This window comes from Trypanosoma cruzi, genomic scaffold, assembly GCF_000209065.1.
Source record: "Trypanosoma cruzi strain CL Brener 1047053516331 genomic scaffold, whole genome shotgun sequence".
NCBI lineage: Eukaryota > Euglenozoa > Kinetoplastea > Trypanosomatida > Trypanosomatidae > Trypanosoma > Trypanosoma cruzi.
This window is the reverse complement of record NW_001849465.1, coordinates 123,340-135,526: the sequence shown is the minus strand read 5'-3', so window position 1 is coordinate 135,526 and position 12,187 is coordinate 123,340. Positions and strand designations below refer to the sequence as shown.

Here is a 12,187-nt window from a genome sequence, read left to right as displayed (position 1 = left end):
AGTTTCAGCTCCACCTTCAAGAGCTCCTCTTCAAGTTCAGCCTCGGTCTTCCGCACAATGTCTACCCTGTATAGCCTCGTTTGTTGGTGAAAATCACGCAGCTTATCTTCCACATCGCGCTCAAGCAAAGAAGTGAGATGTGTCACAAGCTCACCACGCTGCAAACGTTCCGTATAATTGGAGCAAAATTCCGTAAATAATTGGAGAATTTGTTTTTTCACCTCCAAGCAACGGTGCCTTGCCAGCATCTCACGTTGCGTTGGAATGTCAAGGTCTTTGCTCTTGCGGATCATCTCCCAGCAGCTTGAGAGGTAGGACGGAATTCCATCAAGGGGTACGCCACGAAACATGCCCCGAGTGTGAAACAAATATTCATCGCACGTCGACAAGTAAAACCATTGACGAAACTTCGCCGTTTCCTTGTCGAATGCAGCACGTTGCAGTTTGAAGTGTGGGAGCACGTGGTAGCGTAGATCAAAGAGGGTATCAATGGTAGAGTTTTTGAACGCCTCTGGTTTCACTATGTTATCCCATATTTTATCAAAAGATTTTCGGACCGTTTCGAAGTGGGTCCTGGTGTCGACTTCTGTGAAGTCACGCAGCACTACGAGAAGCGTCGGTTTCTCTTCCTTTGTGTAGCTGTCGTGTGAAAACAGCTGCAGGTTCACCTCAAAAATGGTACGCAAAAGACTCATGTTGGCCGCATTAAAACGACCCACATCAACAGCCCACATGTTGATAAGAAGAACATCGGCAACACTGAGTGCAAAGAGAGAGAGCTGCCGCTCAAAGCTTTGATCCTCTCCACGCTCAAAGCCATCGGTGCCCTCAAAGTCCACCACGAACAGAGGCAAGGACTTCCCAGCACATGATTCCATCAGCGCCGATGCACCTGCATCCATTTCGCCGTCGTCGCCACACAAGACTTCAAAATTAGCACGTGAGATGAAGGCGCCTTTCGTTGTTTGGCCTCTCCTCCTTGTCTCATCCATCGTTTGAAATTTGGTGCCAAAGAGGCAATTCAGCAGTGTCGATTTCCCACTGCTCTGCCCACCAAGAACACCCACAACGTGATAGGTAATGCCCACACGGTGCAGCGCATCGCCGCCGCGAGACGCGCCAAGGGCGGTGAACAGGTATTCTTCGATCCCATTCACGGGCAGCAACTGACCCTCATCGTCGATAAGATGGGCATCTTCTGTTCTCGCACCGCCGGCAACGACAACCATCCTTCCACACCGTTACGTCTCCCAATTATTACACTATTCCTCCGATTCGTTTTTCTCTTTTCCTATTCAAATCGTGGTTGCCGTTGTCTACCCTGCGGAAGACCTTTCACTACTACTGCAAAAGAAAAAAAAAAAAAACTGTCCCTTTTTAAAGAACTACTTCGTTCTCTTCTATAATTTCGCCGATTTTTTTTTTTTTTCTCTTTTCTTTCAATCTACCCGCGTAGTCGGTGTCACTCCTTATCCTTTTTCCCTTTTTTTTTTTTTTTGGCGGGAAGGGGAATGGGGTGGAGCGTACGTAATGTTTTGTTCCTTTTTATTTGTTTCGGCGTTTTCCCTCTCTTTTATCTCTTCACTTGATTCCCCTCCAAATGCCCCTTTCTTCTTCCTTCTGGCTCCGCAATGCTTGTTGAAATAATTAAAGAAAAAAGAGATGAAAAGCGTCACAGCCGCATGTTGCCAAAAAAGACAGCACAAAATGAAGAAGGCGCCAGTGGTGGCACTGGAAAAGGCACGTCAAGAAGATAAAGAAAAACGACAGAAAAAACAGGCCACTTTCACCTGGAAAAGCCCCTTTGCAGGTTTGGCACATGCCAGCAGCCAAAGAATGCTGGCGGCCGGTGCACATCTTTGACAGAATCCCGTCTCTTTTTGTATATTTGTGTACCTTTGTGTCTGTCTGTGTCTCTCTTTTTGGGAACGATGAGCCAATCCAAAACAAGGCAGAAAAAAAAAAAAAAAGAACAGAAGAGTGCTAATAGATAAAACACAAACAAGGAAATATATATATTTATGTAAAGTGCACGATTTATTCCTGCGACAGCAACAACGCAATTGACGTTGGGCCGGCAAAGCCCTCGTTGAGGTAAATGCAAATAATAAAGTAATACGGAAAGACGCCTTCAAAAATGAGAAGTTATTAATGAGGAAAAAACAGAGGCAGAAGAAGTCATCTAAAAAAAAGTACAAACAGAAAACACGTGAACAACAACAAAAATAACACAACCGAAGGGTACAGTAATTGTAGAAGATAAAAAATAACAAAATACAAACGCAAGGAGGAAAGGAAGAATTCAAAAATCTCCTCCAACTCTCACTCCTCATTTATTTTTGCTTTTTTTTTTTTTCTATTCTCTTTGTTTCATCTTCCTTCTCCCTTAGGCACACACGCGATGGGCGCTGGTACTGCGCGTCGTTGCCCACCTTCGGGCCTTTTCAGGCAGTGGTGCACTTGGACTGCGCGTCGTAGGGGTCAGGAGTCGCACGTAGCCGTCCTGCTCCAACAGCTCAATAACTTTAGCTCGACGAGACAAATGTGCATCGTCCGTGATATAAATCTTCCTGCCGTAATCAATGGCAGTTCGGCGCAAACAAGCCGGAAGCGATGATGGCCTCCGTGGCACCGCAGTAGCAGCCCGCAAAGGTGCAGTAGGCTTTTCTTTATCTTCTTTTTGTCGTGGCGCTTCCGGCATGGCGTCCACAGTGTGGGAAACGGTGGGAACAACACCCGCAGAGTGGGCCTTTTCAGCACAACTGCAACATCTACACGGTTTACAACGACACTCGTATTGACCACCACGTAATGGCGGAGCTGGAGAAGAAGCCTTTTGCACTTCCTTGCACCTGCAACGAGAGAGGGAATTTGCAGCAGGTGGCCCAGACACGGGCTCCCTACTGGTGTCGGCCGTAAGAGGCGTAGTGTCTTGTACATGAGTATCTCTCTCTTTATGGTGCCTCCGCCCACGCAAGTATGAAGAACCGCGGTTTCTACACTCGCAGCGTGGTCTCACCACTGCCGTCGGCTTCGTTGCTGCGGCTTGGACGTTGCGACCAGGTTGCTGGTGCTGCTTTAAACCGGTTGTGGGGCACACACGCACAGGGGAGTTCGCAAAGGCGCGCCCACGTGCCCGTTGAGCAGGGGCAAGTGGCCTTTTCACACCGTCTACGGAAGTAAAGAAAGCAATTGGCTGATGCATGGGCCCACGCGCGCTCAGCTCCCTTTTCCTCGCCTCAATCTCCTTACGCAATTCCCGTCGCCGGCGTTCCTGCTCCATTGCGACGGCACGCTGGTATAAAGAACCCTGAGAATAACGGAGGAGTTGGGCTGTGTTTGGTCTGTATGAATAATCAGACGAAGGCTCATGTCGGGGGGTCACACCACAAAATAAATCATCGTATAATGCAGCCTGAAGCTGCTGTCGCTCTGCACGCATTGAACGATATCTCTGCTCCTTTTCCAGGCGCTCGTACTCCTGCAGCTCCTCCTGCTCTGGAACGCAGCAAAAGCAGCGTCGAGATGATGACCGAGAGCCTTGTTGAAGCTGTTCTACTCCCCCCTCTGTTTGCTGTTGTCTATAATGATGTTGATGATGATAATGTGATGGTGATGTTTGATGTTTGGCACCGCGGTAATGATGGCTTTGCATCCCAGAACCCCCCTGGAACGCCTCGCAGCAACACGGGGGTCGCTCGGCGGGACATCTGCAGTGACGACAAACCGCCTCTTTGCCCAATGACGACTCACAGGCGTTCGACCTTTGGCAACAAGCGATAGGAGGAGCGCTGTTGCCAACCACATGCTGCCCGCCATACGCGGCCGGATCATATTGTTGGTCCTCTACACTCATCTCACTTCCCCCTCACAGAATTGACACCTTTTTATTACGAGTGTCAATGAAAATGTTAAAACGCCCCCGCAGCTGCCCCCACTCACCCACCCCCCACCGTATCTCTAGTCCGCAATATATATATATTATATATTATATAAATATATAAAAAAATAAAATAAATCTAACGTCACCCAACCCAACCCCCAAATGCTACTCGATTTTTTGTTTTGTTTTGTTTTTTTCCTTTGCTCTTTTGTCTACCTCTTTCCCGCTCCTATTCCTCCGTGGCACCTTCCGTGTTAAAGCACCCCTCCCTCCCTCCCTCCCTCTCTCAGTCTCTTAAAAGAAAATACAAGGGGCACAAATGCCTTGAAAAGAAAAAAATGATAATTAAAAAAAAAAAAAAAAAAAACGCAGACAGTCAGGCAAGATCCCCCTCCCCTCCCTCCCTCCCCCCCCCCCAAAAAAAAAAAAATAATAATAAATAAATAAATAAATAAATAAATAAATAAAAATACACGCATGTGTGTATACGTGTGTAAAACAACTGTCATCCATTTTTCTCTCACTGCGTCACCATCTGCATTCGTCGTGCCAGAAAAATAAAAGCACAAAAGTTTTAAAAGAGACAGTCGAGGAACGGAAATAACAAAAATAAAAAAAAAAATGAAAAACAAAACAAAACGGCAATCAAACGACGATCAGAAAGGAGCCGCAGACACACACATACACAAATAAATAAAATAAAATAAACAACAACACGTAAAATACTTTTTTTTCCCCTTCAAAAGCGCAAATAAATGCAGATATATTTATATATTGTTCATCCTCCACTAAATATCTTTTTTTCTACCCAAAATGTTCCTTTTTTTCTTTTCTTATACTATTTTTGCGCGCAAAAATAACACTCCTCTCAATGTAATAACAAAGTACATTATATATATATATATATATATATATGTATATGCCATGCAATACTTTATGTATTCTTTTTATTGCAACGTCTCCTCTAATCAGATGCGATGATATGAGGCCGGCGGTGCCTGCTCCCTAGCTAACCCCGTCTCCAATGCATTTCGCCCACGATATATATCATTCAACCCAAACGTAAGTAATTCCTCCTCGACGCCCAACACAACCGCAATAAGTAGCATTAACGAAAGCATTGTAATACTAATATTGAGACACGCAAGAATCTTCACAAATGTCAACCAACCATCGGCACACATTGTTGAAGCATAGGTGCTGTAGAACGCCACGCAATCATCGCTGTTGGTGGCACCGATAATGCCTCTTCCCCAACCCGTCGGAAAGCCTACAAGAAGAAGAAACCACACCATGTATAGGGAAAGAAACCACCTCGCGTGCAATTCTAAAGGACCAGAAGTCGCCACAAAAACCATGCAGTAGGCCAAAACCGTTGATACAAGACCGTAATTGAATGCGGTGGTAAAGAAAAGAAAAACTGAAAGCAACATATTGATAAGGGAAGCAAAAAAACAGATGCATGTTGCTGTATCAGCACACGAGACGGTAAAGGCAGCTCTCAAAATCCGACGTGACTTCATCAAAATGCAGAGAAGCATAACCAAAAAAAGAATTGGCATGCCGATGCCGTTCATCCGGTCTACTGCTTCCGCAGCATGCACGGGAACGGCAGCAATGGCAACGGTCGCACACACAGACACAAAGTACAGACGAAAGCGAGAAAATACAGGCCATGCCGACGGCGATAGCAGGGTTCCGTGGTAATTCATTTCAATGACTTATTGCCTAATTCAACCAATAAAAAAAGGAAAAGAAAGAAGAAAAAAAAGTAAAACGGATAAATACACACGTAAAAAAAAAAAAAAAAGACATTCAATTTTTGTCAACTGCATGCGCACACCTGTGTGTATGCCGCCCACCCACACCGTATTCAAAAACTCTTCAAACATTCCTACACATTTCTGCTTGCGTCCGCCCTCGTTGTTGCCCCTTCTTCAACTATTTCGCATTATTGTTTTCGTCTTTTTCCGTCGTGACGACCTCCTTCGCCTTGTGCTGCTCGTGCTCCAGCTTCTCCTTCAGTGCCTGCTCACGTCGCGCTCTTACCTCCACCATCTCACTGTTGATACGGCGTCGATTCGCAATTACATCGTAGAGGGCACCAACGCAGCGGCCAATCGCGGCAATAAACATGGCGATCGCCTGGTCGTTTGAGTGCCGGATCATCTCTGTGGATCTTTTGAGGTGATAGATGTGCGGCTGCAGGCTAATAAGCTCCTGCAGCACACTCAGCACATCCTCAGAAATGGGCATCAGGCCCTCCGCAACGTCTTGCAAGTAGTCCTCAATAGACTGCAAGACACAACTGAGGTGGGCCAGCGAGAGTTCCCGCTCTTGGATCTGCGTGGAGAGTGTTGTAATGGTGGAGTCCGTCAGGTCACGCAGTAGGTGCTCAATGCCTATCTCCTCCGCCTCTTCCGCTCCCAGGTGTGTCGGTATGTTGCGGAACTCCAATGAACGGACCCCTTCACGTCCCTGAACCGTCGTGTATGCCAACACAGGGACACCCTTGTTGCCCGGATCCGTGTTCACAATGCAATAGACCGGGTTGGCGGTAAAACGATCGGCTACGAGCAGGTGAAGCAGCATGTCGTTTGGTTGAACAGAAAAGGACGGTCCTGCAGAGTACCAACCAACAACCTGCACTCTGGGTAGCACACGGCGAAACATATGAAACATCTCGTCCGCATAGTTTGTGTCGACAAACCAAACGTCCGAATTGTGTGGGTCTTCATCAAAAGGCACCGCAAAACTGTTGTTTATATCCAGCAGCTGCGTCCCATCCGGGAGACGCTTGTACCGACCAAGAAGAAGACCGGCAACGCGGCGCTTCTGTGTCACCTTCGTGTTCACTCGGGCGTAGTGATCGACAAGGGAGAGCAACACAAGAGGGTGCACGTCAACGCGAGCGGCCGTCGGCGTGAAGAGAAAATTGTCACCCGGCCCATCACCGGAATCCCGTGCGTTGTCGCCGTCACCCCTGGCGATTGAATCGTCTATGCGATTATCATCAACAGAGACGGGGTTTTGTTGCGGCTTGTCCTTGGCCATCCTCCACGTTTTTCCTCCTTCGTCACCCAGTAATCCTCCCTCCTTACTTGCTTCCTGTGGTCCTATGCCTTTCGTGTATCTCACTCTTCTGTCGCTTTCAGAAAACATCAATCAAAAAAGGTATAAACAGGCAGACGCACACACCTATTAGAAAACCTGAAAACGCATGTGCACATCCAACGCACATGGGACGCACGCCGTTTGGTAACTCTCCAAACAATGTGCTTCATTCCTTCTCAAAAACAACAAAACCAGTAAACAACTCACTCGTACACGCACAAAAATGGAGCAGAAAACAAAAAAAAAAAAGTAAATAACAGAAATTATGGACCATAAGTTCCGTTGATCCATAAATCCATTGCATCCCTCAAACAGCTGCCAAACTGTTAATCTAATAATTGCATGCTCCTTCCGGATTCATATATCCATTCGGGGCGCAATACTTTTTGTTCATCGATAGTCACTTTATATCCAAGTCGTAATTCTGCGTCAGGAACAAACCAGAACCCTCACTCCCTACCTTCACCCGCATGCACTCTGGCCTCTTCATTATCAAACTTCTGCATCCGAACCCCACCCAACTGCGCTGAGCCAAGTACCTCAGATGTAAGAAGAAGCAGAGACAGTAGCGTAAACCCTAGAACACAACATGCAACGATCTTCACAAATGTCAGCCAGCCATCAAGACACATTGTTGATGCATAGGTGTTGTAAAATGCCGTACAATCGGCCTTGTTTGTGGCCCTGATAATGCCGTGGTTGATCTCCGCTGGTATGCCCACCAATACAAGAAACCACACCAGGTATATTGCCAACAGATGGACCAAGTATTGGTTGAAGTTATCTCGGCCCTTGATGAAGACCATGCAGTAGGCCAGCACTGTTGATACGAGGCCGTAATTGAATCCGGTGCTGAAGAAAAGAAACACCGAAAGCAGCATATTTACGACAGCAGAAAAAAAGCAGAGACAAGACGTTGTGTCCGCAAAGGCAGAAGTAACAGCTTTAATAAGGAAGCGTCGAGTCATAAAAAAAGCCATGGCTATCACGGAGATAAAAAGAACCGGCATCCCAACGCCGTTCATCCTGTCCACGCTGGAAGCGCTCCCTTCAGCGCCTTCAGAGGACATATCCCTTTCTTTCTTTCTTTTTTTCTTCCAGGTCACAGGCTGAGAAAACCTTTTCGTTATTGTTGTTATTGTTTCTTATACCCCCTTACTTTTTTTCTTCCCTCGCTTGCTTCATCCTGTCATCATTTGAGGCACCCGAAAACAAAATACACGCGGTACGGCAGGCCCCCAGAAGACACGCGCGGGACACAACAAAAGAGGAAACAAAAAAAAAGAAAGAAAAAAAAAACGGCATATAAAAAAAAAAAAAAAAAAAAAAAAGAACACTCTCCGCCTGTTTATTATTATTATTATTTCAGTCCGTGAAGGAGTGCGTGCCTGCCCACATTGCCTCCACGGCGTAAAACGTACTTGTGACGCTGGTCTCCACGACACATGTCGCCCAAACCGTGTGAGTGGGAAGATAGGAAACAAAAAACAACAACAAAAAAAAATGAGGATGATGTCGGGAATGCGTAGTTTCAACCAGACCGTGAATGCATCTTGCGCCCCCCTCCCGCGTGAGGGGCGCAGAGAAAATGACACAAGAAACAAAGCAACAGGGTCCAAGAAAGCCATCAGGAAACAGAGAAGAAAAGAAAAAAAAAAAAAAATTGGTGACGTCAAAAATTTTGAAACGAAAAAACCAACTCCCTCTCCCAACAGAAGAAACACATACAACATAAAAAGAATAAATAATAATAATAATAATAATAATAATAACACTGAAAACAAAAAGAAAAGAAAAAAAAAAACATATATAGTAAGAGTGTTGAGCCGTAATAATTCCGCAGCGCAGAATATATTAGAGAATTTCTAACAACATCCCTCTATGCACATCCCTGCTTCCACGGGCTGTTTGCTGGTGTTGTTGTCGTTCCTCATCTTCTTCTCCCTCCTCTGTCTTTTTATTCATACAAAATATTCCGCGCATCGAATCCACACCGTTACTTTTCTCTCTCCCTCTCTGTCCTTTCCTGTCACCTTTTTCTCACATTTTCCCCGCCATTCCAACCCCTCCCCCTCTGTGGTGCAAATGCCACGACATCTGCAGAGCCGGGCAGGTGCTCCCGTCGCTGTAACTTCTATCACATAACAACACACACACTCTCTCTCTCACAAGTTTTCAGCCACAGTCATCCCTTCAAAAAATTTTCTTTTTTCCTTTTTTTTCACTCCACACCTTCTCGCATCCCTTTTGTTTGTTTCTTCGTTTGTCATTCTTCTTTATTATTATTCTGTTTTTATGCACACAAACAAAAAACACAATGAAATCGGCTCTCACTGAGCGGCTTTTATCTTTTCTTTTTGTTTTGTTTTTGTTTTTGTTTTTCATCATCTTAATTTACCGCCCACAATTACATTTTTTTTTTTCCCTTCTGGAATTTCACTCTTCCCTCTCTCTCCCGCATAGTCGTGTGTTTCACTCCATCAATTTTCGTTGCTCGTATCAACCCGCCGCCCCCTCCCTCTCCCCATGTGGAAAAAAGAATAACTCACAACAACAAAAAAAAAAAAAAAAAAAGTTATGTTTTCTCTTCTTATTACTGCCCTTCGCAGGCTTCACTGGAGGGGAAGTGAAGGTGGAGGGGGAGTTGATACGTGGCAGAGTTCTGCCTTCTGTGCCTTCTCCGTAAAGACACACACAAACAAACAAACACACACACACACACACACAAGCCTTACAAGAATTCATAGGCTCATGTATCTCAGACCTCTTTTTTTCTTATGCATTTCGATCTCATTGTGTTCCTTCTTTTTTTTTTTTGTTTTTTTTTTTTTTTTGTTTTGTTTTTATTCTCTTCTCCTCTTCGGTTGTTTTTTTTTTTTCTTTTTTTTATTTTTATTAAATATATATATATATATATATTAAACTCTTCTTCTCTTCAATTCTTTCGCTTATTATCCTTGGATCCGCGCCTGGCCTTCTCACTACACCAGGCCTTTTTTTTTTAATTATTTTATTTTCCTTCTTTTCTTTCCGTTTCTCGCTTCTGCGCCTGGTTGGTGGTGTCACTCAAAAATCACGCGAAATATTTATTGGCCGGGGTGCCTGCACACACGCGCCCACGTGTCTGTAAATATATATATATATATATATATGCACATAGGAATGCATGCGTGCGGGGGAGACCGCATGCATGCCATCGGGTGGACACTTCCTCAACAAAAACAACCCATTGAGTTTCGGACGGACGCAAAGGAGTGCACGTGGAGGCGGACAGTTTCTTCAGCGGCAGGCACACACATACACACATGGTGACACACTTCACACTGTAGGCGCTGCTGCGCCGCCGGAAAAATCGCAGCTTCAAAGTGAAGGAAATAAAAACAGTTGCGATCAAAAACCCAAAAACAAAAACAAAAACAAAAACAAAACCAAACCAACCAAAAGAAAGAAACGCGTCCTCTCCACGTTGCCCCTTCCGCCACGTGGGCCAATGAGAAGCGGGTCTGTACGCATGGACCCAGCGGTCCGACCGTCACCGGTCATTTGTTCTCAAAATTACCCCACACGTTAAACGTGAGCACGACAATGTAACATAATCATGTGAATGGATTGATTCAACGACACACGGCACGTGAGGGCCCGCAGGCACCGACCGACAATCACAAAAAAAACACCAAAAAAACCAACAAACCAACCAAAAAGCGCAGAAAAGTAAAATGAAAACAACCGCAAAAAAAAAAAAAAAAAGTGGGGGAAAGGGGAGATAACACCATATACATATATGTAGATATATATATATAACTGGAGAAAACAAAAAAAAAAAAGGCCAAAGAGATTCATATAAATCTGTTAAACACCAAAGACACATATAGATATATAAATATATAATTATTTTTTTTTTCTTCTTCTTCTTCTTCTTCTTCTTCTTTCTTGCGTTAAAAAGACTACATCGCTCACAGACATGATAAACAAAATAAATAAATATCCATCCTTACCTGCATACATATACATATATAGGTATAGGTATGCAGATAGATAGATAGATACGTAGGTATGCAGCTATGCAGGTATTTAGGTAGATAAGAGGGTAAATATAAAAAGTAAATCAAAAAAGAAAAGAGACAAAAAAAAAAGGAAAAGGAAAAGGAAAAATTAAAACACATTTTTTTTTCCTCTCTGTGTGTGCGTGTACCTTCACACCCTCACATCAGACATGACTCCACCCTCCTCCCCTCCCCGCTGAGATATAAATATATAGATAGATAGATAAGCATATACATAAATATGTATCAAAAGACATCCAGAGCCTATTCTTCTCTATCCGTCCTTTATATATATATATGTACACTTTTTCTTTTTTTTTTCTCACTTAATGGATATAGATTATTTCTTCATTTTTTTTTTTTGTCGTTGTTGCTCTTTTCGTTCTGTCTCTTTTTAACTTTTGTTATTATTTTTCGTTGTTGTTGTTTTTTCTCTGTTTGATTGTTTTTGTTGTTTTTTTGTTTGTTTGTTTTTTGTCTTGTCTTTTACTTGTATCTTTTACTTGTATCTGTTTGTGTGTGTGTTTTCGTCCTCCACATGCACACTCCTTCGTTGGCTTTCCTCTTGCGAGTGAGTGTATCGCTCTCTTGATTGGCTGCTCGCACAAGTGGGTGGGGGGAGTGGGGGGGGAAAAAACATCATTCCCTCGTTCTGCGGAGCCGGGCGATTGTGGGCGGCTCCATTCCTCACCGTGCATGACCCCCGCTCCAGGCAGAAAAGAATTTATTACGTGAGGCCCATGAGAACCGCGTGGACATCAAAATGTGGGAGTCGCGAAAGGAATCGGCGGATCTCGGGGGTGAGGGGGAGGAAGGCCCGGAGCGGCACGGCAGAAACCACCGAACCCTCCACATCCCTCCATCAAAAACATATTAAAACGGGCAAACGAGGAGACGGAGAACTCATTCAATCCACACGGCAATAAAAACAACGTCCGATGGAACGACTACTCCGTAAGAAAAGCATGCAGCACAGACAAATAAACAAACACACAGACACCGCCCACCAGAAACTCCCAACACCCTCCTCAAAAAAAAAAAAAAAAGCAAAAAAAAAACAATAACAAAAAAAAAAAAGAAAAAAAAGATAGACACATTTAAAAAGACAAGATACTCTTTTTTTTTTTTTTTTTTTTTTTTTTTTTTT

General features: G+C 44.3%; 5 protein-coding genes across 5 annotated transcripts, besides 37 other annotated features; all 5 read right to left on the bottom strand.

Moving 5' to 3' along the window:
* On the bottom strand, positions 1-1,229 carry Tc00.1047053509649.59 (hypothetical protein, conserved; the record flags this gene model as incomplete). The annotated part of the gene is made up of 1 exon (XM_802017.1): positions 1-1,229. A coding segment is annotated over one exon (1,229 nt), but the record flags the coding sequence as incomplete, so codon positions are not given.
* Positions 1-4,467: a sequence feature (heterozygous, Esmeraldo-like haplotype).
* On the bottom strand, positions 2,387-3,856 carry Tc00.1047053509649.50 (hypothetical protein, conserved; the record flags this gene model as incomplete). The annotated part of the gene is made up of 1 exon (XM_802016.1): positions 2,387-3,856. The coding sequence occupies one exon, from the start codon at positions 3,854-3,856 to the stop codon at positions 2,387-2,389; it is 1,470 nt and encodes a 489-aa protein (XP_807109.1).
* Positions 3,584-3,618: a microsatellite.
* Positions 3,971-4,003: a microsatellite.
* Positions 4,147-4,171: a microsatellite.
* Positions 4,211-4,250: a microsatellite.
* Positions 4,271-4,300: a microsatellite.
* Positions 4,318-4,351: a microsatellite.
* Positions 4,468-4,704: a sequence feature (haploid, Esmeraldo-like haplotype).
* Positions 4,483-4,522: a sequence feature (T-rich).
* Positions 4,571-4,591: a sequence feature (AT_rich).
* Positions 4,705-5,040: a sequence feature (heterozygous, non-Esmeraldo-like haplotype).
* Positions 4,774-4,804: a microsatellite.
* Positions 4,852-5,595, bottom strand: Tc00.1047053509649.40 (uncharacterized protein; the record flags this gene model as incomplete). Its single annotated transcript, XM_802015.1, has 1 exon — positions 4,852-5,595. The coding sequence occupies one exon, from the start codon at positions 5,593-5,595 to the stop codon at positions 4,852-4,854; it is 744 nt and encodes a 247-aa protein (XP_807108.1).
* Positions 5,041-5,662: a sequence feature (areas merged during assembly that could not be assigned to a particular haplotype. This can correspond to areas where the two haplotypes were merged or to regions with more than two copies in the genome that were merged during assembly.).
* Positions 5,623-5,695: a sequence feature (T-rich).
* Positions 5,663-9,795: a sequence feature (heterozygous, Esmeraldo-like haplotype).
* Positions 5,825-7,045, bottom strand: Tc00.1047053509649.30 (proteasome regulatory non-ATPase subunit 8, putative; the record flags this gene model as incomplete). Its single annotated transcript, XM_802014.1, has 1 exon — positions 5,825-7,045. One exon carries the CDS (start codon positions 7,043-7,045, stop codon positions 5,825-5,827), a length of 1,221 nt encoding a protein of 406 aa, XP_807107.1.
* Positions 7,447-8,067, bottom strand: Tc00.1047053509649.20 (uncharacterized protein; the record flags this gene model as incomplete). The annotated part of the gene is made up of 1 exon (XM_802013.1): positions 7,447-8,067. The coding sequence occupies one exon, from the start codon at positions 8,065-8,067 to the stop codon at positions 7,447-7,449; it is 621 nt and encodes a 206-aa protein (XP_807106.1).
* Positions 8,072-8,094: a microsatellite.
* Positions 8,261-8,331: a sequence feature (T-rich).
* Positions 8,741-8,769: a microsatellite.
* Positions 9,347-9,379: a microsatellite.
* Positions 9,686-9,724: a microsatellite.
* Positions 9,796-9,921: a sequence feature (areas merged during assembly that could not be assigned to a particular haplotype. This can correspond to areas where the two haplotypes were merged or to regions with more than two copies in the genome that were merged during assembly.).
* Positions 9,800-9,891: a sequence feature (A-rich).
* Positions 9,897-9,916: a microsatellite.
* Positions 9,922-12,187: a sequence feature (heterozygous, Esmeraldo-like haplotype).
* Positions 9,991-10,014: a sequence feature (AT_rich).
* Positions 10,128-10,149: a microsatellite.
* Positions 10,397-10,430: a microsatellite.
* Positions 10,661-10,744: a sequence feature (T-rich).
* Positions 10,769-10,797: a microsatellite.
* Positions 10,870-10,890: a sequence feature (AT_rich).
* Positions 10,891-10,925: a microsatellite.
* Positions 11,003-11,091: a microsatellite.
* Positions 11,105-11,149: a sequence feature (T-rich).
* Positions 11,244-11,282: a microsatellite.
* Positions 11,464-11,518: a microsatellite.
* Positions 12,071-12,126: a microsatellite.
* Positions 12,157-12,187: a microsatellite.